At 44.4% G+C, this 24,968-nt stretch overlaps 1 protein-coding gene across 1 annotated transcript; it reads left to right on the top strand.

Annotated features, from left to right (window-relative positions):
• The first annotated feature begins 4,826 nt into the window (after positions 1–4,826).
• On the top strand, positions 4,827–24,739 carry LOC142255736 (C3a anaphylatoxin chemotactic receptor-like). The gene is made up of 3 exons (XM_075327193.1): positions 4,827–4,894; positions 23,752–24,235; positions 24,296–24,739. Exons 1-3 carry the CDS (start codon positions 4,827–4,829, stop codon positions 24,737–24,739), a joined length of 996 nt encoding a protein of 331 aa, XP_075183308.1.
• Positions 24,740–24,968: the final 229 nt, after the last annotated feature.

Raw genomic sequence — 24,968 nt, 5'->3', positions numbered from 1 at the left:
AAAAACGTGGAAAAGTTAAAATGATATGAATACTTTTTCAAGGCACTGCAAATGGACTCATTTGACGTTAGTTCATTCTATACAATAATACCATTCTGCATGATTTGGCTCTAGTATCTTTCAATAGATTTTTTTTGCATACCATGCAGTGACTGTACATTTGATCTCCATGATTTTCCTATGATGTTTGTCAACTTTTTATTGAAATATAATATTTTCTGTTTTGCCTATGAAATTTATCTTTAACTATCTGGAACATTGATAGAAGCTACATTCCTCTCTTCGATCACCCATATCTGCATGGCTTAGTGGGAATGTAGAGAATTGCACAAAATGGACAATTGCATGTGAAATATTGTCTGGTATTGCCGCTATATCGATGATTTGCTCATAATCTGGAATGAAGATGTGGCGTCCATAACATACATTAGTTATTATTTACATTTTAATTGTCTTAATGTATCATTTATATTTCTCACCAACTCTATGGGAAAAGCTAATGAGATTGGGAGGGGAGGTTCACTCTCAATTAGAGATAAGATCTTTTGACATTCAAATTCACTTACTACAAAAAATGTATCCCAAAATGTTGTGATGAGTAAATTTGCATAAATCTCAATACTGTGAAGCTTATAATTGGTCATAAACTGCACATGGGAGAAAAGAGAGAGGTAAAGAGAGAAAAATAGAGTGGATACCACTGCTCATAAGAGCTTTAATGCTACAGAAGAGAGGACTTTGCTAACCATAAGAGCTTACACTCTACAGGAGAGGGAGAGAGGGGATAAGGATAATAAGCTGCCACTTGATAGTGGTTAGTGTGCAGCTGATTATCCTTATTATACTCATGTATTTTTATGCTAGCACCTAGTTCACACATAAAGGTGTTCCAGGCAGTCTTTTTTTCTGAATAGCATGCAGTTTCTTCTGACTGAGAACCAAGAACCCCGCATTATCACCAGACTCTATTCATGATCATATATAGCCAGGAGTCTCTGCCCATACTTGCAGATTTTTAATAGCACATAGAGGCATTAAGGTTAGGTTCCCTAAAAATTAGATTACCTTGTTGTTGGTTTTCGAGCTCATTTGCATTGATCAATACATTTGCTAAACATCTCTATTACTTTCAAATATTCATAGCAGTTTTGCAATATCATTTTTCATGTATTTCATTTTTTCCAGATAGCTAAATGTATTTTTCATTGTTCATACTATCCTTATTGCAGTAATGCTTTACCATTTTTCATGTTAATATTTTTATAGTGGTTAGTGTGCAGCTTATTACCCTTATTTTATGCATATGGACGGAGACGTAAACTGCCCAATTAGTTACTTCCATTGTTGTTCAGGTAAAGTCTGGATCCCAAACAAAAGTTTTTCAAAAGTTCGGCTGCAGCCTCCGAACTGAATTTCCAAGAGGTCACTTATCTCTACTCACTCCTACTTTTCGCCTTGTGCGCTCTTCTGAAGCATTCATATCATATTTTTTCCACTCATATATATATATATAGGAGACTAGATCTTTACCCCTTAGCCCCCAACCAGTATAAGCATCAGCAGTTGCTGTGGGAATGACACTGACCCCTCCTTTCTTATCTACCTTTTGGTGGAATCACTTTAGAAGTAGCTGTGACCTCCAATTTTGTGGCATGATTATTTACTGAGTGTCTGTTGTGGGGTGGATTGTGAGTTTGGGGGTCTGATAGCCCGATTTTTTTGTATAGTGTTTTATATTGAAAAAACTTCAATAAAACATTTTGGTTAAAAAACACCCATCTCTACGAAAGATAATATTTGGTTTTGCCAAAATAGATTTTCAAGTATTGGAACTTATTTTTTAAAGATACCCATATTTTTTAAAAATATTTTTAATATTTTAATTCCACTAATTTTATATTGTTAAAAAAAATTGTATCTCCAATGATTATTCGTTTGATTATTTAGTGATTTATTTTTTTAATTTTTAGTTTGCTTCAAACTAGAAAAACTACCACTGGATTTCGAGTGACTTATAGAATTTTGTGATCGCCTGTCTCCTTTAGATGTTTTGGATATATTTTTTTGACTTAGGGGTGCTTCACACACAGCGAGCTCACTGCCGAGATCGCTGCTGAGTCACGCTTTTTGTGACGCAGCAGTGACCTCATTAGCGATCTCGCTGTGTGTGACAATGAGCAGCGATCTGGCCCCTGCTGCGAGATCGCTGCTCGTTACACACAGCCCTGGTTTGTTTTCTTTAAAGGCGCTCTCCCACTGTGACGCACAGATCGCTGTGTGTGACAGCGAGAGAGCGACAAATGAAGCGAGCAGGGAGCAGGAGCCGGCGTCTGGCAGCTGCGGTAAGCTGTAACCAAGATAAACATCGGGTAACCAAGGTGGTTACCCGATATTTACCTTAGTTACCAGCCTCTGCAGCTCTCACGCTGCCTGTGCTGCCAGCTCCGGCTCTTTGCACATGTAGCTGCTGTACACATCGGGTTAATTAACCCGATGTGTACAGCAGCTAGGAGAGCAAGGAGCCAGCGCTAAGCAGTGTGCGCGGCTCCCTGCTCTCTGCACATGTAGCTGCATTACACATCGGGTTAATTAACCCGATGTGTACTGTAGCTAGGAGAGCAAGGAGCCAGCGCTCAGTGTGCGCGGCTCCCTGCTCCCTGCACACACAGCTAAGCGGTGTGCGCTGGTAACTAATGTAAACATCGGGTAACCATACCCGATGTTTACCTTAGTTACCAGTCTCCGCAGCTTCCAGACGGCGGCTCCGTGCAAGCGCAGCGTCGCTTGCATGTCGCTGCTGGCTGGGGGCTGTTCACTGGTCGCTGGTGAGATCTGCCTGTTTAACAGCTCACCAGCGACCATGTAGCGATGCAGCAGCGATCCTGACCAGGTCAGATCGCTGGTCGGATCGCTGCTGCATTGCTAAGTGTGAAGGTACCCTAAACCTTTTTTTATATTCAGCGATACAGTGGTGGTTTTTTACTACAATTCCCCCTGGCATGACAGAATTGATTTAGAGGTTTAGGAAAATCTGAAATATGGTAATATAATCATCTATTTCCATCTACAGCTTTAAAATGTGTTGCGGTAGTGATCAGGTCATTGTCATGAAAAATATCTGGATACAAAAGTTCGATATACTTTGTAGACCGTGTAGAGATGAAAAAAAATTACTTGAGTTTTTTTGTATTTTTATGTAACGGGATACATAATGTAAAGAGGGTTTAATCTGGCGGATATCAGTAGGGTAAGAATAGGAATTGCTCAACTTTTTGGGTTGGAAGTATGGTAGGACAGATGCTGCAGGACTCTCCGGACAGGAGGACCCATAGTTAAGACAATGTAGTAAAGGACAGGAGTAGTGAACTGCACTGACGGTGATAAAAAAAAAAATCACGGCAATTGGCAGTATGAGATAAGTGGTTAATTTATCTACGTTTCGAAGCTTAGCCAGCTTCTTCAGGAGTGTCACAATATTAGATAAAGCATAAATCCAAAAATGACTTCAATATTTTCCAATTTGAAATTAGACAAGTAAAAGTTAATGGAAAATGCCCCTAAACGATGAAAACGATGAAAGATGAAAAAGGGGAAAAACAAGGAAATAAGAAACAAAACTATAACAATAAAAAACAGAAGAATTGTTTTAAACAAATGCATCCAAGGAAAATTATATATAAAAAAATAGGGTATATAGAGAAACAATAAATAAACATTAGAAAATACATAAAAATTGCCTATCAATGAAATTGATTAAACGGCAATGAATAAGAATAGTAATAATAATATATTGACAGTATTAATGAATTCAACACAAATAATAAACAATCTTATTTATAGGTGAGATTAAGAAAATTAAAGATAACGATGGAAATATGTTGAGGAACAGGTCTCAATAACAGCAGATACCGTAGGAATCAGAGAGATGAACTCAGCGGTCGTGGGAATTGGGATTCTCGTCATCACCCGTCTGAGAACTATACAGCTCATCTTACTCCAGCCAGAGTAATTTCCCCTATAATACTGTATAAGGTGGAGATAAATGTGATTAATGTATTACAATACTCACCAGTCGTCATCCTCTGCCGTTTCCAGCGCTGCTCCCGTCTACTCCACCATCATGTGACCGCAGTTCTGTCCTGCCGGATCACTCAGCGCCTTCTGTGTGGAGCGGAGGGCACTTTTCAGTGTCAGTCTATGAGACTCAGAACAAGACAAGGAAAGATGGAAACAGCAAAATATGGAGACTGGTAAATAATGTAATATAATCTCTACACACATTACTGAATACTGACAGAGGGGACAAGAAAAAAAAATATTGAAATACTGCAGTATTTCTTTAATAAAATGGCACACTTTTTTTGCACAAGAAATATCAAAAAACTGACCCGCACATCCAACAAATGTGAACAGGTGCTAACTGAAAAAACATAGTAACTATAAATGCAAACAGTTGCACACTGAAAAAAGCCAAAAATTTACCAGGGAAAATATGGCACTGCATTACTGCAAAAGAGAGATATTTAGTTTATGTATTGGCCAATGCATGTAAGCCCGGAGACCAACGGCAAGGTATATCTCTGTAATCCCGGATTACAGAGATATACCTTGCCGTTGGTCTCCGGGCTTACATGCATTGGCCATTACATAAACTAAATATCTCTCTTTTGCAGTAATGCAGTGCCATATTTTCCCTGGTAAATTTTTGGCTTTTTTCAGTGTGCAACTGTTCACTTTTTTTGCACAGACACAATAATTACATGATTGTCTCTATTATTATTATTATTATTATTATTATTTGTTTTTCTTGCAGGTAAATCCTCAGAATGGCCTCTGGTGATGATTATGATTATTATTTGATCACATCTAGTACACCTTTGGATAACTACAAAAGGTAAGTTTATATTCCTAATTCTTCATTTCTCTGAGATATCAGTGCAGACTCCATTCTCATCTATATACGAGCCTTCGCCCCGATTACATCAATATTCATAGGGATAAATCAGCTCTACCTGCAGCGGCATTATTCCTACCACAATGATGGAAACTCTGGATAATCCATCAAACTCCTCTACACGTCAGTGGTGTCTGTGGTGCAGAGGATTCGGCTTTGCATTGTTGCTCCTGTATAATAACACAGATGTAACCGGAGCCGGACATAGACTTGCTCACTGCATTCATTTATGGGACAAGAAAGGAGCACAGGGCAGGTTTTCTTTAATTGAGTTTTTTGTTTAGCCCCTCAAAAATGTATAGAAAGCAGCAGACATGCCCTGATCTGTTAAAGCCATGGCAGGTCTGTCTCATCTGAATACGTACTTACTAAGATGAGTTAGATCTTCGCTTTATGGGGGGTTATCTGTTTAAAATAAAAATGGGGGGACATGTCAATCATCTGCAGCAGCTCTGGGAAGAGCCAGCGGGGCAGCACCAGACTAATCTCGTCTCTATCTATGATCTTTTATCTCTGCTTTCTCTCAAATGCTGGAGAGTATCAGAACAATATACCTGTCTGTAATCACACAGCCGGCTGCTCTCTCCTGCCCAGGAGTTGTGCAGCACGAGTCCTCAGACAAGTTCCCGTTGATGACCACAAAATACTTACATTTTGGGGAAAGTTAAGGATGGAAATATCTGTGAGTAGAAACCATTGTGTATCACTGTGATCTCTGGATATAAGGCATCTGGCATAGAACATAAATTAAAAAAAATCACCGATAAAGAAGTGGCCATTACCAACTCAAGTAAGAAAAAAGTGTTTTCAGCTCCCCTAGTATACAGTTGTCCCAGGACTTCAGCAGGAGTGCACGCGGTCCACTGAACAGTACAGTCCAGAGGTAGGGTTAGAAGCAATGAGTAGAAGGGAAGGACCCAGCACTGATGCACGTAAAAATAAAGTCCAAGGCTTTATTAGGTCATCTTAAAAATATTATTAGGGAAAAGGCTCCCTAATATGCGCCCAAGCCTATCATATGATTAAGGACTTTGTTTTTATTTCATAGTCCGAAACGCGTCAAGTTTCAGGCATATTAGGTAGCCTTTACCCTAATAATGTTTTTAAGATGACCTAATAAAGCCGTGGATTTTATTTTTATGTGCATCAGTGCTGGGTCCTTCCCTTCTACTCAATGCTTCTATTAACCCCTTCACGACCTTGGACGGATCTATCCGTCAAGGATCGTGTCCCGTTAATCCCCGCCCCCTGCCGCGGGCAGGCGGCGGCGGTCGGCACACATATCAGCTGTTTTCAACAGCTGACATGTGTGCCTGCTAGCCGCGGGTGGAATCGCTTCCACCCGCGGCCATTAACCCCCTAAATCTTGCTGCCAAAGCCTGGCAGCAAGATCTAAATGCGCGCGGCCATGTTATTAACTTACCGCCGCCCCCACCGGAAGTCACGTGCGTTATCATGTGACTATCGGTGGTTGCCATCGTAGCACAGGGTCATGTGATGATGCCTGCAGCTATGATGTTTCACTTTCATTTTCCCTCGGCCGAGAGCAGAGGGAAAAACAAAGTGACTGAATCTGCTGTTTACAGCTGTATAGCTGTGATCAGCAGATAGATAAGAGCGATCAGATTGCTGATCGCTATAGCCCCCTAGGGGGACTAGTAAAATTAAAAAAAGTAAAAAAAAGTTTTAAAAAATAAAAAAAAAACAAAAAAACCTAAAAGTTCAAATCACCCCCCTTTCCCCCCCATTAAAAATTAAAGGGTTAAAAAATAAATAAATATACATATATTTGGTATCGCCGCGTTCAGAAATGCCCGATCTATCAAAATATAAAATCAATTAATCTGATTGGTAAACAGAGTAGTGGCAAAAAAATTCCAAACGCCAAAATTACGCTTTTTGGTCGCCGCAAGTTTTACGCAAAATGCAATAACAGGTGATCAAAACGTAGCATCTGCGCAAAAATGGTACCATTATAAATGTGAGCTCGAGATTCAAAAAATAAGCCATCACTGAGCCATAGATCCCGAAAAATAAGAACGCTACGTGCTTCGGAAAATGGCGCAAAACGTGCGCCACTTTTATTGGACAAACTTGTGAATTTTTTTAACCCCTTAGATACAAATAAACCTATACATTTTTGGTGTCTACAAACTCGCACCAACCTGAGGCATCACATAGATACATCAGTTTTATCATATAGTGAATACGGTGAATAAAACATCCCAAAAACTATTGTGCGATCACACTTTTTTTGCAGTTTTTCCACACTTTGAATTTTTTTGCTGTTTTCCAGTACAATATATGGTAAAACCTATGCTTTCATTTAAAAGTACAACTCGTCCTGCAAAAAACAAGCCCTCATATGGCAAGATTGACGGAGGAATAAAAAAGTTACGGCTCTCGGAAGAAAAGGACCAAAAAAACAAAAACGCAAAAACGGAAAGTGCCCGGGGGCTGAAGGGGTTAAGCAACTCAAGACCAGATTACCAATAGAGATCAGAGGACCTTTTGAAGTTTGGTTCGGCGGGTAAAGTCAAACTTTAGATACAGTTCAGTTTGTGACCCAGATGACCTAAATCTCAATGAAATTAGTAATTGTCAGTTGGTGAGATCATGTTTCCACCCACATGCAGTCAGCCATAAACAGAACATTTTTGGGAGAGGGTGGGCCGGGTTTTTCAATTATTTTTATTTTTTTTGTGCATGTGTGCACACTGCATCCGATCATGCTGTCATTACCCCCAGTGCTAGCCGTTCAAATACTGCACATGGCTTGCACAGGGCTGAGCATGGAGCATACCAGAGCATAGCACAACTAGATTACAACCTATACACACGAGTGTATGAATCGGATGCGTGCAATTTTAGAAAATTTCGTAATACACTCGGACCAATATTATTCAATAAGGTACAGCAATTGGTCAGTTTTTTTCTCATTCAGATTCTGGATGAGAAAAAAGTTGCAACATGCTGCCATTGTCTCTGAGAGCCATGTCTCTCACACCCATACATTTCTATGGGTGCAAGTGAAAGATCGGACTGCACTCGGATGATATCTGAGTGCAGTGCGATAATCGCATGAGCTGACAAAAGAAGGGATGGGGAGCTTAATCCTTACTAGAGATGAGTCACCCCCTAGTGTTCGAGTTCAGTTCGGTTCGTCGAACGGCGGGTGTGTTCGGCGAACGTTCGACGAACACCTTCGAACCCCATTGAACAATGGTAGGCAAACACAAACACATACAAACACATTATATATGTACACATACAGTTGATAAACATTACCATTATACTTACAGGTCCCTGCGATGCGTCCTGCGGAATCTGTCTCCCGCCGCTTCTCCTTTCTATCATCGCTGCGCCCTCCCGGTAGCTAGCACTGATGATAGGACCTTCCGTGACGTCATCATAGCATGTGGCCAGTCATGTGTGTATTATCTCATTGGCTACAGACTGGTCACATGGCTAGACGTCATGCTAGGTCTTGTCAGTGCACCTCTCCGGTACGCGGTGCTCGTTTGAGCATCTCCGTGCACCGGCGAAATGCTTGGGCTCATACTTGGCTCCCCGGTCCTGCATGTCGGCGCTCTTTACAGAGTCAGTCCACATGCAAGGACTGGATGCCACAGCCGGTGAATAGCGGCACTGGGAATCAGGTGATCGGAGATCACCATTGCTATAGTAACCCACCTGTCAGATTACTATTTAAACGGTGGCAGCGGTGACGTCACCGCTTACAACCCGCAGCCTCTGCTCACTCACTGAGTGATAAGACTGCAAGGGAGCAGCAGCATATTTCTCCCATGCAGTGCTGCCTGATGTAGCAGAGCTGCATGGGTTGAAGGAGAAAGAAGACAGAAGACCAGGATCGTGGAGGGGTGAGAGAGAGTAATAAACATGGAGTCTCTAAGTGTGTCTGTGTATTTATTTCTATTAAAGTATTTTTCTCTGTGTGGTGTCTTTTTTTAACCCTTTATTGGAGATTCTTAATGGCCGGGTCAAACTTGCCTGACATTAAGAATCTCTGGCTTAATACTAGCAAGTAAAACAAAGCTAGTATTAACCCTTTATTACCCAGCAAGCCACCCGGCATCAGGGCTGCTGAAAAAGTTGGATACAGCGCCAGATGATGGCGCTTCTATGAAAGCGCCATTTTCTCAGGTCGCTGTGGACTGTAATTCGCAGCAAAGGGGCCCAGAAAGCTCGGGCAAACCTGTCCTGTGGATTCCAATCCCCAGCTGCCTAGTTGTACCTGGCTGGACAAAAAAATGGGGCGAAGCCCATGTAATTTTTTTTATTAATTATTTCATGAAATTCATGAAATAATTAAAAAAGGGCTTCCCTATATTTTTAGTTCCCAACCAGGTACAAATAGGCAGCTGAGGGTCGGGGGCAGCCTGTAGCTGCCTGCTGTACCTGGCTAGCATACAAAAATATGCCGAAGCCCACATCATTTATTTGGTGGGCAAAAAACTCCTGCATACAGTCCTAGATGGAGTATGCTGAGCCTTGTAGTTCTGCAGCTGCTGTCTGCTCTCCTGCATACACTAGTGAATGGAGCATGCTGAGCCTTGTAGTTCTGCAGCTGCTGTCTGCTCTCCTGCATACACTAGTGAATGGCGCACGCTGAGCCTTGTAGTTTTGCTCCCCCTGTCTCTCCCTCCAGCATACAGTCCTGGATGCAGCATGCTGAGTAGTGTAAAGACAAAATATTTTTTTTTATGAAACCATGTGCAATCGAGTAACTTTTATGGGTAATTTAAGAATAAGTATTGCTTTTTTTTGTTTTGTAAAAAAGTTCCCCCTTTCATTCAAATGAAATAAGGCAAACATTATTTTTTCCCCGCAAAAAAGGACATGCAATTTTGCATTATTGAAACGATAATAGTAATAACTAAGCAACTTTTATTATTCGTTTTTTAACAAATACGGTATAAAACAGTTAATTATAAGTACAATATGTACAAAAGAAGTGTTTAAAAATTATTTTTTCCTATGAATTTCAGATTCAAAAATTCAATGTTTTTCTATTTCGCATGTAGTTCTACCATCAGTTTTACAGCACGTTCAGCATTTTGGTAAAATCTGGGAATGTCAATTAATGACTCCTCGACCAACCAGTGCTCCTTCAAACACTTAATTGCCTTCTTGCACTTTGTCTTGGTGAGTGAGGTTAACAGTTCATTGAAGGACGCTTCGTTGTAGTGTTGCGACTGGATCCAGGCATTTGCCCATTCATAGCAGATGAAGTCGCATGCTATACCGAGGACGTGGTGCCACTCTGGTATCAGAAAAAATGCTATAACAGCATATACAGCTCGCGAGATCCATCTTGCCATGTGCAGGTTTGGGAGTTTCTTCCAACTGATTCGAGGCCAACGAGATGTTGTTTTGTAATGACGATATGCCTGACATAGTTCATATAAGAACTTGAAATCATCTCGCCATCCAGGATTCTCGCCTGTGTTGACAGCATCTGTTGCAACTTGGTGGTAATCAATCTGAAGTGAGGCATAGTTTTCTGTTAATTTGTCAATGAAGAAATAATTGAGCTCTGGTTTCTTCGTTGACTCTGGAATAAGGAAATTCATGACGTGCTTCAGTAGGAGGTCGAGTACATGGGGTTGACAGCCAATGTATTGTGGCTTCTGAAAGCCCTTTCTCAAGACATCATCCTGTATCAGCGTTACAATCCCGTTCAAACCACCAGTATTTACTGCTGCCGTGTCGCAGATTATCATGCAAATATTTTCCCAAGCGTCGTATTCATCAATTAGCTGATGTAGTTCCTTGTGAATAGCTGTGGCAGAACCATTCTCACATTTGAGAATACCGAGTTTGATTTCGGTTGTGGTATTTTTCAGCAGAACTACTTGATACTCTTCCCCTTGGATTCTTTTACCATCAAAGTGGAGACAATAGGGATCTTTGCTTTGAAGTTTTTCAAAAATGTTGGTTTTCATTTTCTGTCTTTCTGAGATTATTCGTCTCCAGACACCCGACTGACTTGGAACCGGTACATTATGACCTTGTTCAACAATGGTTGCAAGCACTTTATTTGCTTTATGTGTAGAAATGTTGTTTTTCAGTACCAGTAGACTCGCTGTTGTAGTGCTTGCTCTTTTGTATTTCGGTGTGCGTTCAGGAGAAGATGACACGGAAAAAGAGGTTGGCTTTGGAGTCTCGGGTAAAGATTCAGAGACAGTATCATGTGTGGGTTGCGATTGCGAAGTGCTGGCTTGAGCTTGAAATATTGATAGTCGGATTTGTTTTCTTGGATGAATTGATTCCAAAGGAGCACTCTTTCATATCAATATTTACTTTCTTATTTTCTTTCCCAATATTACTTAGAAATCTCTAAACATTTACACAATTTATTTATTACGATAATTTTATCACTTATTCACTTCATATACATTTTTTAAATTAAAAACGTATTAACAGTAAAATTCACTTTCTAGTATCCAAGATGGCTGCCTGACTCCAAATGTACGACATGTTTTTCAATTCTTTCAGCTCTTCTTATAGCACGTTTGTAAGGCTAGATCTAACTTTTAAAGAAAACGTTAAATATAAATTTTTAATGGGTAACAATTAAAGATGCCATTTTTTCACTAGATTATTCTTATTCTAGATGTTCTAAATTATTCCTGAATATTCTAAATCATTCCAGAATCTTCAAAAAATTAAAACACGAAAAATCGTTTTTTTTTTTTAAATTTTGAAATGAAAAAGAGGGGGAACTTTTTTGAATATTTTACAAATTTGATGATACTGTCATTTGAATGCAATTGTTCCTCAAATGTAAGGGGTACTTTGCACGCTGCGACATCGCAAGCCGATGCTGCGATGCCGAGCGCGATAGTCCCCGCCCCCGTCGCAGCTGCGATATCCTTGTGATAGCTGCCGTAGTGAACATTGTCGCTACGGCAGCTTCACATGGACTCACCTGTCCTGGGACAACGCTCTGGCCGGCGACCCGCTTCCTTATTAAGGGGGCGGGTTGTACGGAACCACTGCAACGTCACACGGCAGGCGGCCAATAGGAGCGGAGGGGCGGAGATAAGCGGGATGTAAACATCTCGCCCACCTCCTTCCTTTCGCATATCCTACGGGAGCCGCGGTAATGCCGGTAGGAGATGTTCCTAGCTCCTGCGGCTTCACACACAGCGATGTGTGCTGCCACAGGAACGAGGAACAACATCGGACCGTCGCGTCAGCGTAATTATGGATTATGCCGACGCTACACCGATGATACGATTACGAAGCTTTTGCGCTCGTTAATCGTATCATCTAGGCTTTACAAACTACGATGTCGCCTGCGATGCCGGATGTGCGTCACTTTCAATTTGACCCTACCGACATCGCACCTGCGATGTCGTAGTGTGCAAAGTACCCCTAAGGGGTTTCATTTTCGTTTTGCAAAGTGTTTAAAATAGTCATCACACTAATGCTGAGCCTTGTAGTTCTGCAGCTGCTGTCTGCTTTCCTGCATACACTAGTGGATGAAGTATGCTGAGCCTTGCAGTTCTGCTCCCACTGCCCCTCCCTCCACCATACAGTCCTGGATGGAGGATGCTGAGCCTTGTAGTTCTGCAGCTGCTGTCTCCTCTCCTCCATACAGACAAACAGCAGACCGCAGCTGCAGAACTAGAAGGCTCAGCATACTCCATCCAGGACTAAATAAAAAGTTTTTACCCAGCTCACCTATGCAATGGAAGCCAAGGATCCTGGGCTGTGCACGGAGAAAAAATTGGAGAGCCAATCCATATACGTAGGAAGAGATTGAGGAATTAACCAGCACAAAACTCCAGGCATCTTGTTCCTTAAAATGAAAATTCTTTATTTACTCGTCATTAAAAAGTCCATGCTATAGTGGTTAAGCCCATGTTAGAGAGGATGCGTTTCGAACATCCAGTTCTTATTCAGTCTCTAAACCATCTAGTCACAGAACTGCTTAAAAAGGGCTGAACCCAAACATGTAGTCAAATGGAAAGAGAGAGCAAGATAATTACAAAAACATTAACCCATTAGGTTGAATCACTTGATATGGCGCTATAACGCCTATAATTGTGTCGCCCTGGGCAAGCCAGGGGACACGGGTCACAACACCACCACACCCCACACTCCAGGTAGGCACATCTATGCTAACCAGAAATCCTTGTTGCCTTCCTCCAGGAGTTTGATGATGCACACCAGGGGGTGGGCCAGGCGGTTGGCTCCGCCCACCGAGGAGCTCACAACTCTAGAGGCGGGAAAACCAGGCAGATAGCTCAGGGAGGAGCAAGTGTGAGGAGTAAACAAGCAGTGAAAGTAGTGAAAGTGGAAAAGGAGGAAAGCAAGCGAAGTGACAGCAGAGAAAGAAAGCCTGAAGGGTCCAGCTTTGTGAAGGGCCAGATCAGCAAGGTCAGCGACGGCGGTGACTGTCTGGAGGGGGACCGTTTGGAAGTTCCTGGAAGGACCCCGTTGGCTGTGTGCCCGGTGGTCTGGAGCAGTGTTTTGAAGGACAGTCAGCACCAGGGCAGGGGCCTCTCGGACCCCGGCAAGGCTAGGAGTCGCCAAATTTGCCGAATCCGTCAGTGACGGGGACACAGATCCCCCAACAACCAAGTCCCGATTGAAGGCAACAGCCCAACCTGAAGCAGAGAGACACCGCCACCGCCAAGGCACCAGTTTCTCAGGGCCAGCGCCTGCGGGCAAAGTGTAGAGCTCCTTCGGCCCAGATTGCAGTCGGGGAGCGGGTAACCGGAGGGAACCCACCGCTACCACAAGTCAAACATAGGTGCAAGGAAGAGGGACATCACCGTCACCTACCAGGAGTGCAGGTGCAGCCGTCTGTGGGACCGTCCTTCCAGCCGTTTGGTTTACCGTACAAACTGTGTCCGTGTCTCAGGCTGAGTGAGTACCACAGTGCCGCAAGGCACAACGCTGCCCCCGCGTCCCTGCGCCCACCAGGCCCCGCACCTCACAAACCTTCCCCGGGCCCCGGGATCACCAACCCCTACCCACGGAGGGGCAACATAACAACCGGCTGCTCCGCATCACCATCCCCGGGATCCCCATATTGAGCAGCGGTGGTGAAATCACCACAACCATGGGTGGCGTCACGAACTATAACAATCCCCACACCCAACCACAAAACCCCCTTTCACTCACGGGCGAGGAGTGTCGCTCGAGAAACCCCGGGATCCGGCCCACAGCTCGAGCCACCACTGAGCAGCTGCCGGACCCGAGCAGAGGGGTGAGCGCGGTGTGCCGACACCCTCCTCCCCGCATGCAACAACTTGGCATCACGAACAGGATCTTACCGCTCTGCCGTCAGGTAGAGGTGCGCCTTGTTACCGCCGGAGGTATCCGGCAGGAAAATTTCAGAAGCCGCCATCTTTGGCGCAAAAAGTTCCCGCTCGAGCGTCTTCTCGAGCAGTAGAGGCGCGAAGGCCAAAACTCCGCCCCGAGAGAGGAGGGGCCGGAAAGAGCTAAGGGGGACGCGATGGCGGCTGGCTGCATGTAACAACGCAGCTAAAAAGACGGGAACACGAATGGAGAAATGGCAGCATCCTCAAATTGGAGTGCGGGAATATCCGCCACCGGAGTACCCAAGCTCTGGGGGAAACGAGGCGGAGTAGCTTTTGAGGACTGCGGCCCGGGTGAGCTACCCGCTGGGACCGATGCGTGGCTGGAGCGGGAGCTGGGCCCATTCTGCGTGAAGGTGAGGGCGCAGAGCCTGCAGCAGTTGATGGATTGGAAGGCGTCGATGCGAAGGATGGTTGCCGTAGTGGGGGCCCGTGAGCAAGGAGCCGCTGCGGCCGTGCCACGTCGCGACCAGTCCACCCAAACCCCAGAACCGGCCCTGATTGAGTGGGAGACAGACATCAGCACCGCGGCTGGAGGTCCGAAGGGGATGTCGTTGATGGAGGAAGAGGTCCCATGTGTGCCGCCTCCGCCGCCATTCCTAACGGCTGTCAGTGGTTCGGGGTTGAACTGCCAGTGGGAGGAAAATCCCATGTACCGCTCGGTCCCGGAGTGGGCCGACCCCCTGCGGTGGTAGCCGCCTTAAGGGCAGCGGATGCCCGCTGCACCGTCCCCGTTGGGACCACCAGTGAGTTTAAGTTTGTTGTTGTTTAAAAGTTTTGAAGAATGATGAAAATGATTAATCCAAGAAGCAGTTACCAGATTGTCTGATGTGATTGAACCAGCAGGAGCCGGCACCGTTGTCCCCGTGGGGACCGTTTAAGTTTTGCATGGAGGACTATCCATGGACAAGCCCGTGAACTTGCAGGGCACCACAAACGTTAAGTGGCTTGTAAATATGTTGGTTACCGTTACCGTTTCCGCCATACCGCCTCCGGAGAGGCAGGTTGGAGGGAGGGCCCTGAGCAGAGCAGGCTAGGGCCCAGCCACCAAAGGAACCGGTGGCCACCCTCTGGAGGGGAAGGACAGATCCCGCTCGGGTAACTTGTGCTGGACTGTGGGTCAAGGGGTGCTGCCTGGGTTTTAGGGGCAGCATCAGGGCCAGGTTGCTTGGGTGGGAGAGAGCGGAAACCGTGACCGTAAACCGTTGCAACGTTTAAGTAAATGTGGCTCCCGTCTTGGGAAGAGTTTTGATTAAAAATGTTATTTATGTTTTCTTAACCTTGTTACCCCCTTTTACAGAAAAATAAAATCGGTGTAGGACGGCAGCCCGCGGACGGTCTGCATTTTGCTAAGGGGGAATGTGTCGCCCTGGGCAAGCCAGGGGACACGGGTCACAACACCACCACACCCCACACTCCAGGTAGGCACATCTATGCTAACCAGAAATCCTTGTTGCCTTCCTCCAGGAGTTTGATGATGCACACCAGGGGGTGGGCCAGGCGGTTGGCTCCGCCCACCGAGGAGCTCACAACTCTGGAGGCGGGAAAACCAGGCAGATAGCTCAGGGAGGAGCAAGTGTGAGGAGTAAACAAGCAGTGAAAGTAGTGAAAGTGGAAAAGGAGGAAAGCAAGCGAAGTGACAGCAGAGAAAGAAAGCCTGAAGGGTCCAGCTTTGTGAAGGGCCAGATCAGCAAGGTCAGCGACGGCGGTGACTGTCTGGAGGGGGACCGTTTGGAAGTTCCTGGAAGGACTCCGTTGGCTGTGTGCCCGGTGGTCTGGAGCAGTGTTCCGAAGGACAGTCAGCACCAGGGCAGGGGCCTCTCGGACCCCGGCAAGGCTAGGAGTCGCCAAATTTGCCGAATCCGTCAGTGACGGGGACGCAGATCCCCCAACAACCAAGTCCCGATTGAAGGCAACAGCCCAACCTGAAGCAGAGAGACACCGCCACCGCCAAGGCACCAGTTTCTCAGGGCCAGCGCCTGCGGGCAAAGTGTAGAGCTCCTTCGGCCCAGATTGCAGTCGGGGAGCGGGTAACCGGAGGGAACCCACCGCTACCACAAGTCAAACATAGGTGCAAGGAAGAGGGACATCACCGTCACCTACCAGGAGTGCAGGTGCAGCCGTCTGTGGGACCGTCCTACCAGCCGTTTGGTTTACTGTACAAACTGTGTCCGTGTCTCAGGCTGAGTACCACAGTGCCGCAAGGCACAACGCTGCCCCCGCGTCCCTGCGCCCACCAGGCCCCGCACCTCACAAACCTTCCCCGGGCCCCGGGATCACCAACCCCTACCCACGGAGGGGCAACATAACAACCGGCTGCTCCGCATCACCATCCCCGGGATCCCCATATTGAGCAGCAGTGGTGAAATCACCACAACCGTGGGTGGCGTCACGAACTATAACAATCCCCACACCCAACCACAAAACCCCCTTTCACTCACGGGCGAGGAGTGTCGCTCGAGAAACCCCGGGATCCGGCCCACAGCTCGAGCCACCACTGAGCAGCTGCCGGACCCGAGCAGAGGGGTGAGCGCGGTGTGCCGACACCCTCCTCCCCGCCCGCGACATAATCATATATAATAATAAGCAAGATTAATATGCAAACATCAATTCATTTCTTTTGTTTAGCCCCTTAGGAAATCTTGTGCCCATTAAAAACATCCATTTTATTTCTCTTTGAAAAAGGATATCTTTCAAATTACCACCTCTTCTGGGTAATTTAATTTTTTCAATGGCATTAACTTTCATGCCTTTCAAATCACCTGCATGTGCGTCGCGAAAATGCTGGGACGCTCCTGATAATTTTCTAGTGGTGGCATTATTCACATCGTAGATGTGTTCCGATATCCTTTTTCTGAGTGGGCGACAAGTGCTGCCTATATATTGCAACTGACAAATAGTACAAGATATTAGGTAAACTACATGGTCTGAACTGCAGTTTATTAGTGACGTTATTTTATAAGCTTTTTTGTCTGTGTATGAAGAAAAATCCTTTGTATTTAACATATAGCCGCAAAGTCCACACGTTCTGTGGCCACATTTGAACGAGCCTATACTAGGTAACCAATTGCCGGTGTTTTTTTCCCCATTAATTGAACCGCATCTATTCATATGGTCACTTGGTGATAACATAGATCCCAATGTAATGTTCCTTTTTGAAACAAATTTTACCCCATTTTTTAAGATTCGATATAATGTATCATCTGTAGATAGAATGGGTAGATATTTTTTGATGATTTTGATTACATCATAATAGTTTTTACTATATGTTGTTGAAAAAACAACTGACAATTCCTTCTGGGAATTATCTTTGTTTTTGTTCATGTCCAAATACTATGACCTACTCCTTTTACTTGCTTTGTTTTTGGCTTTTTGAAGATTTTTCAATTTATAGCCTCTTGCCAAAAACCTTTTTTCAATAATATCGCATTCCACCTCAAAATTTTTTTGAGTGGTGCAACACCTTCTGGCACGGACAAATTCACCTGTAGGGATGTTATCTATGACATGTTTTGTATGGCAACTTCCCGCATGTAATAGCGAGTTGCCTGATATGGGTTTTCTATAAAGGCTGCAATTAATTTCTCCACTATCACCTTTTCCATGAAATTGTATATCCAAGAAATTAATTTTTGATACATCATGAAAAAAAGTGAAAAAAAGATTATGGGCATTATTGTTGATGTAAATTATAAAATCCTCGATTTTGTTATTTGGATTTTGCCATACAATAAGTACATCATCTATAAATCTCAGATATAATGCTATATCCGAGAAAAAGGGGTTGCATTGATTGAAAATAAATTGTTCCTCCCACCAAAACATGAATATGCCCGCTAATGAGGAGGAAAATCGTGCGCCCATTGAACATCCCTGCAACTGAACATATCCTTTACTTAGAAAGGTGAAATAATTGTTCTTAAGTAAAAAATCAGTAACATCCACCAGATAATTTTGAAGTTCAAGTGAGTAGTCAGAATATTTGTTGAGTAAATCTCTCAAAGCTAAAACGGCAAGAGAATGTGGAATGGATGTATATAGCGATTGAACATCGCAGGTTAACCAACTATAATTGTCCTGCCATTTCATTTGAGAGATAATACTCAACACATGTTTGCTATCCAATACATATCCAGGGGACATTTTGGGAAGAAATTGTAAGTGGATGTCCAACCACTCTGCTAGATGTTCGGTATAAGAATCGATACCTGAAACAATTGGTCTCATTTTTGGGGGAAAATTGTTTTTATGCGATTTGGGTAAGGCATGCAATAATGGTACTAGACACGAAGAGGGATTAAGATAATCTCTCAATTTTTCATCTATTAAACCCAAGTGCAAGCCTTCCTCCAAAATCTTCTCCAAGGATTTTTTGATACCTGCAGAGGGGTCGTACTCGACTCTCCTTTAGGTATCGCAATCCTGTAGCATGGTTAACACCTCCCTCTCATAAAGTCCTGTGTCCAAAACTACGACTGCCCCCCCCTTGTCAGAATTTTTTATAATGATGTTCGGATTTTTTTGTAAGGAAATAACTGCATCCTTCTCAGTTTTAGACAAATTTTGAACCATAGGTTCTTGTAGATGAGAAAGAGCAGTTAACTCTTTTTCTACTATATTCTGGAAGTCAGTCATCTGATCACACCTCGAGGGGATGGGATAAAACCGTGGATTAGGAACATTAAAGTGAGAAACCGCACAATGTGTATTAGACTTAGTAACATTATCGCTTGATAGATCATACAGATCTTGTAAAGCCATTTGCTCTTTAAATGACATAGGAGAAAAATATGTGTCGGCTGATGCATTTGAAACATTAGGAACATTCGAACCATTATCATCTTGAAAAAAGTGTTTTTTTACTGTTAATTTTCGGATGAACTTATTGACATCCAGTATTGTTTTAAATAGATCAAACCTCTTATTGGGAACAAAATTTAGACCTCTTTTTAAAACACTTATTTCACTGCTGTTTAAAATGCATGCCGACATATTTATAACAGAAAAATTATTATTATCGACATTTATTTCCTCTTTCCCCTCGTATAATGGTTGTGTTGATACACATGGCTTTCTGTGTTTGCGGCCACTCCTCCTTGTTTTTTTCGATTTTTCTGAAAAACCCTAATGGGTTAATGTTTTTGTAATTATCTTGCTCTCTCTTTCCATTTGACCACATGTTTGGGTTCAGCCCTTTTTAAGCAGTTCTGTGACTAGATGGTTTAGAGACTGAATAAGAACTGGATGTTCGAAACGCGTCCTCTCTAACATGGGCTTAACCACTATAGCATGGACTTTTTAATGACGAGTAAATAAAGAATTTTCATTTTAAAGAACAAGATGCCTGGAGTTTTGTGCTGGTGAATTCCTCAATCTCTTCCTCCATCCAGGACTGTATGCAGGAGTGTTTTGCCCCCCAAAAACATTATGTGGGCTTCGCCATATTTTTGTATGCTAGCCAGGTACAGCAGGCAGCTATGGGCTGCCCCCAACCCCAAGCTGCCTATTTGTACCCGGCTGGGAACCACAAATATAGGGAAGTCCTTTTTTATTTAATTATTTCACGAATTTCATGAAATATTTAAAAAAGAATGACGTGGGCTTTGCCCAATTTTTGTTTCCAGCCAGGTACAACTAGGCAGCTGGAGATTGGAATCCGCAGCGCAGGGTGCACAAGCTTTCTTGGCACCCCTGCTGCGAATTGCAGTCCGCAGCCGCCCAAGAAGTTTGCGCTTTCATAGAAGCGCCATCTTCTGGCGCTGCATCCAACTCCTCCAGCTGTCCTGGTGACAGGTGGCTCGCTGGGTAATAATGGGGTTAGGGCTAGCTGTATATTATCAACTGGCCCTAAGCCCGAAATTCATGGTGTCATGCCAATATTAGAAATGGCCACCATGAATTTCTAGTACAGATAAAAAAAAAACAACACAGAAAAATATTTTTATGAGAAATAAAACACAACACAATTAATGACTCCATGTTTATTGAAATAAATAACCCCCCTCCACAGTAATCCTGGGTCAAGGGTCCCGCGCCGTCCAATCCGGATCCAATATCATCTGATCGGTTTGCTGGAAGGCAAAGTGATCAGATGATGTGTCAGGTTCAAGGGCCTGACTCACGTGACACAGCAGCTGATTGTATAAACGGCTTTTATACAATTAGCTGATGCATCAGTGCAACATAAACCAACAAAAACTGCACACTTCTGTCCGACAGCATCAGCTGATAGTTTAGCCGACCGGGTGGTAAAAAGTCGGCCTCACCGCTCGACTTATAGTGTCAGCTGATTCCATTAGGTGACTGCATCGGCTGATCATTGCCAGATCTGAGAGAGAGAGAGAAGAGAGAGAGAAGAGAGAGAGGAGAGAGAGGAGAGAGAGGAGAGAGAGAAGAGAGAGACGAGAGAGAAGAGAGAGATAGGAGAGAAAGAGAAGAGAGAGAAGAGAGAGAAAAGAGAGTGAGCAGAGAGGAGAAGAGAGAGAGAAGAGAGAGAGGAGAGAAAGAGAAGAGAGAGAGAAGGGAGAGAGAGGAGAGAGAGAAGGGGGAGAGAGAGGAGAGAGAGAGGAGACAGAGAGAGGAGAGAGAGGAGAGAGGGGAGAGAGAGTAGATAGAAGACAGAGAGAGAAGAGAGAGAGAAGAGAGAGCAGAGAGGTGAAAGAGAGAGGAGAGAGAGAAGGGGAGAGAGAGGAGAGAGAGAGGAGACAGAGAGTGGAGAGAGAGAGGAGAGAGGGGAGAGAGAGTAGAGAGAAGACAGAGAGAGAAGAGAGAGAGAAGAGAGAGCAGAGAGGAGAAACAGAGAGGAGAGAGAGAGGAGGGAGAGTGGAGAGTGAGAGAGAGAAGAGAGAAGAGAGAGAGGAGAGAGAGCGAAGAGAGAGATGCAGGCATTAGCGCCCCCATCCTCATCACCGGACACACAAGCACTACCGCACTCATCATCATCCTCGCACACACCCAGGCACTACAGCACTCATCATCATCACCGCACACACAAGCACTACCGCACTCATCATCATCATCCTCGCCAACACAAGCACTGCTGCACTTATCATCATCCTCGCACACATGCAGGCACTACCTGGGTGAAGTCTCCGGTGACAGCACGGCTCACTTCAGTTGCTACGTGGAGCTGACACAGAGCCGTCGTGTTCTACGGCGCTCCGTGTCAGCTTCATGTTGCAGAGCTGAAAGCGTCGTGTGGATTACTTGGGACCTGGATGGGTGTTTGGGATTAATAAAGTGGTAAACAAGAGTGTTTTTTTGTCTTTTATTCCAAATAAAAGATTTTTTCAGGTGTATGTGTTTATTTACTTTCACTTACAGGTTAATCATGGAAGGTATCTCGGGGAGACGCCTGTCATGGTTAACCTAACCTTATTACCCCAATTGCTACCACACCAGGGCAATTCGGGATAAGCCGGGTAGAGTCCCGGGACTGTCAAATCTAATAGATGCGGCAATTCCGGGCGGCTGCTGACTGATATTGTTAGGGTGGTGGACTCCCCATAACGTGGATCTCTCCATCCTGACAATACCAGCCTCCAGCCGTGTGGCTTTACCTTGGCTGGTATCAAAATTGGGCAGAACCGCAGTTTTTTTTAATTTATTTTCCTGCACGATATAGACCCACCTGCCGGCGGCTGTGATTGGTTGCAGTGAGACAGCTGTCACTCAGCGTGTGGACGTGTCTGACTGCAACCAATCATGGGTGCCGGTGGGCGGCGAAAGCAGGGAATACCACATTGAATAATGATCGGCAGCCATTTTCAAAAGAGGAAAAGCCGCCGTAGCTTTGTGACAGCCGTGCAGCGAGGCGCCAGTGATCAGTGAGTAGGAAAGAGAGAGGGATTGTGCTGGGGATGCAGGATGCATGCAGATACACAACGTGTGCATATAGCCTTACTGTGAAAAGCCATGCTTTTGGTGATAGAACTGTTATCGAACGGTAGCTTGAACGGCAGAACTTGAAGCAAATCGTTCGAGTTCGTCGAATGACTCGAACACCGTCCAAAATCATTCGAATTTGAAATTTACGAACGGTTCAATTCAAACATCGCTCATCTCTATTCCTTACCTCTCCACTGCAGCTGCAGTATGGGGTCATAGTCGCATGACACTCGGCTCACGCTGGTAGCACAGCAGGATCCGAGGGTCATTAGCATATCGCATCAGATGCTATACGTTCGTGTGATTCCAGCCTATTGATTCATCTTTTTATATCAAGTGAGCTGCTCAGCACTATATAAGTACACCCCACAAAGACATACACCCTAATTCACCCAACCAATGCTAAAGGGCCTGCACAAAAATTAAAAAAAACTGTATATCCTGTGCGATGCACTTATATAATGTTGGACAGCTGCCTGATCTAATAGGCTGTGGGCCAGACATTGTGCACCACACATACCTGTGTGATTGGTGCCCTATGCAAACTTCATATGTGTGCATATCTAATACCAGCAACCACCTCCTCAATAAATTGATGGTTGTGAGTTGTTGTTTCATCACTATTTTGCTGCCCAGGGTTTTATCTTGGGGCGGCTGCATCCTGTAGGGCATTGCTAATCTGGTCTTGAGTTAAGGCTACTTTACACACTGCGATATCGGTCCCGATATCGCTAGTGTGGGTACCCGCCCCCATCTGTTGCGCGACACGGGCAAATCGCTGCCCGTGCCGCACAACATCGCCCAGACCCGTTACACATACTAACCTGCCTGGCGACGTCGCTGTGACCGGCGAACCGCCTCCTTTCTAAGGGGGCGGTCTGTGCGGTGTCACAGCGACGTCACTGAGCGGCCGCTCAATAGCAGCGGAGGGGCGGAGATGAGCGGGACGTAACATCCCGCCCACCTCCTTCCTTCCTCATAGCGGCCGGGAGGCACGTAAGGAGAGCTTCCTCGTTCCTGCGGCGTCACACATATCGATGTGTGCTGCCGCAGGAGCGACGAACTACATCGTTACTGCTGCAGTAACGATAATCGAGAATAGACCCCCATGTCACCGATGAGCGATTTTGCACGTTTTTGCAACGATGCAAAATCGCTCATCAGTGTCACACGCAGCAACATCGCTAATGCGGCCGGATGTGCGTCACAAATTCCGTGACCCCAACGACTCCGCATTAGCGATGTCGCAGTGTGTAAAGCCCCCTTTAGCAATGGTGGCTTCTTTATCTGTGATGTTCTCTGGATATTAAGTCATAGGCATTGCAGTTTCACCCATAAACAGGGCTGTGGTCATACTACTACTGCCCTAGACACCAATATAAAACACTTCAAAGATATATATATATATATATATATATATATATATATATATATATATATATATATATATTTTATTTTTTTTTAAATAACCCCCATGAGATTATTTAAAGCCAGACATTTATGAAAACATAAATTGTTATCTTTCCTAACGTCTACCCCATCCTGTCTCTTCAGGTCATCTGACGGTTATGACTATTATTATCATTATTATGAGGATAACATTTTACACAAGACATCAATCACATTATTCAGCATTGTTTTTGCTCTCGGGATTATCGGTAATGGATTAGTCATCTGGATTGCCGGATTCAGGATGAAGAAGACAGTCAGTGCCGTGTGGTTCCTCCACCTGGCCATCGCGGACTTCCTGTGCTGTGCGTCTCTGCCTCTGAGAATTGCTAACTGGGATGCATATCACTCACAAAGCAATGTCCCAAATTTTGCATATTGCATAGTGAACATGTTCCTGTTTAATATAAACATGACCACCAGTGTTTTCGTCTTGACGGCCATGAGTATTGACCGCTGGGTGTCCGTCATGTGGCCATTCTGGGCCAAAGTCCATAGGACCTGTAATGTGGTGAGAATCTCTGCAGCGATCATCTGGGGGCTGAGCCTCATTGTAGCGGGTGTACTGTATTACTTACATAGATACCGTGTAGGTGATGTATATGAATGGTGTGCATATTATTATTATATAATTCCTTATAACCAAAAGTTACATCACACCATGCAGCTGATCAGATTAGTAATAATGTGTGTGATCCCTTTTCTCATCATCGTCACCTCTTATGTCACCATTTTCTACAAGATTAGAAAAAGTAAGAGACCCCAGAGATCTCAGAGATCCTCCAGGATCATCACCGCTGTTATATTGTGTTTCTTCATCTGCTGGTTTCCATATTACGTCTGGCCAATGATATCCTGGAATTTTTATTTTTTACCTGACTTTCTACAGCATATATTACATACCATTGTTATCATCATGGCTTGTCTTAACAGCTGCATGAATCCAATCATTTATGTATTTATGGGACCGGGTTTCCGACAAGGTTTCTTCAGATCCGTCCCCGCCAGGGTAGAAAGAGCCTTAAGTGAACATCCTAATGACCTGAGCAGAGAAGAAGAAGATACAGGAAATTCTCGCTCTACTGATGTGTAAAGGTGAGTGCCCATGATCAGTGTTCACAGCGTTTTTTAATGCAGGATGTTTCAGCTGTGTCCAAAACGCTGCGGTGTACAGTACATGCAAAGTGTATGTATCTCTAGAAATCCCATGCCCACTGTGCTTGTTTTCCCCTCACAAACATTAACCTGCGGTGTGGGTTTCCAAGCCACAACATGTCAATTGTTTGCTGTGGAGTTGCAAGCATCCTCCGCAGGTAGAACAG

This window comes from Anomaloglossus baeobatrachus, chromosome 11 (assembly GCF_048569485.1).
Source record: "Anomaloglossus baeobatrachus isolate aAnoBae1 chromosome 11, aAnoBae1.hap1, whole genome shotgun sequence".
Taxonomy (NCBI): Eukaryota; Metazoa; Chordata; class Amphibia; order Anura; family Aromobatidae; genus Anomaloglossus; species Anomaloglossus baeobatrachus.
This window is presented reverse-complemented; position numbering and strand designations above follow the sequence as displayed.

Coding starts and splice junctions, on each gene's coding strand:
- LOC142255736 (XM_075327193.1), top strand. CDS start 4,827: ATGGCCTCTGGTGATGATTATGATTATTATTTGATCACATCTAGTACA. Junction 4,895..23,751: donor CCTTTGGATAACTACAAAAG/GTAAGTTTATAT, acceptor CTGTCTCTTCAG/GTCATCTGACGGTTATGACT. Junction 24,236..24,295: donor ATTACTTACATAGATACCGT/GTAGGTGATGTA, acceptor TATAACCAAAAG/TTACATCACACCATGCAGCT.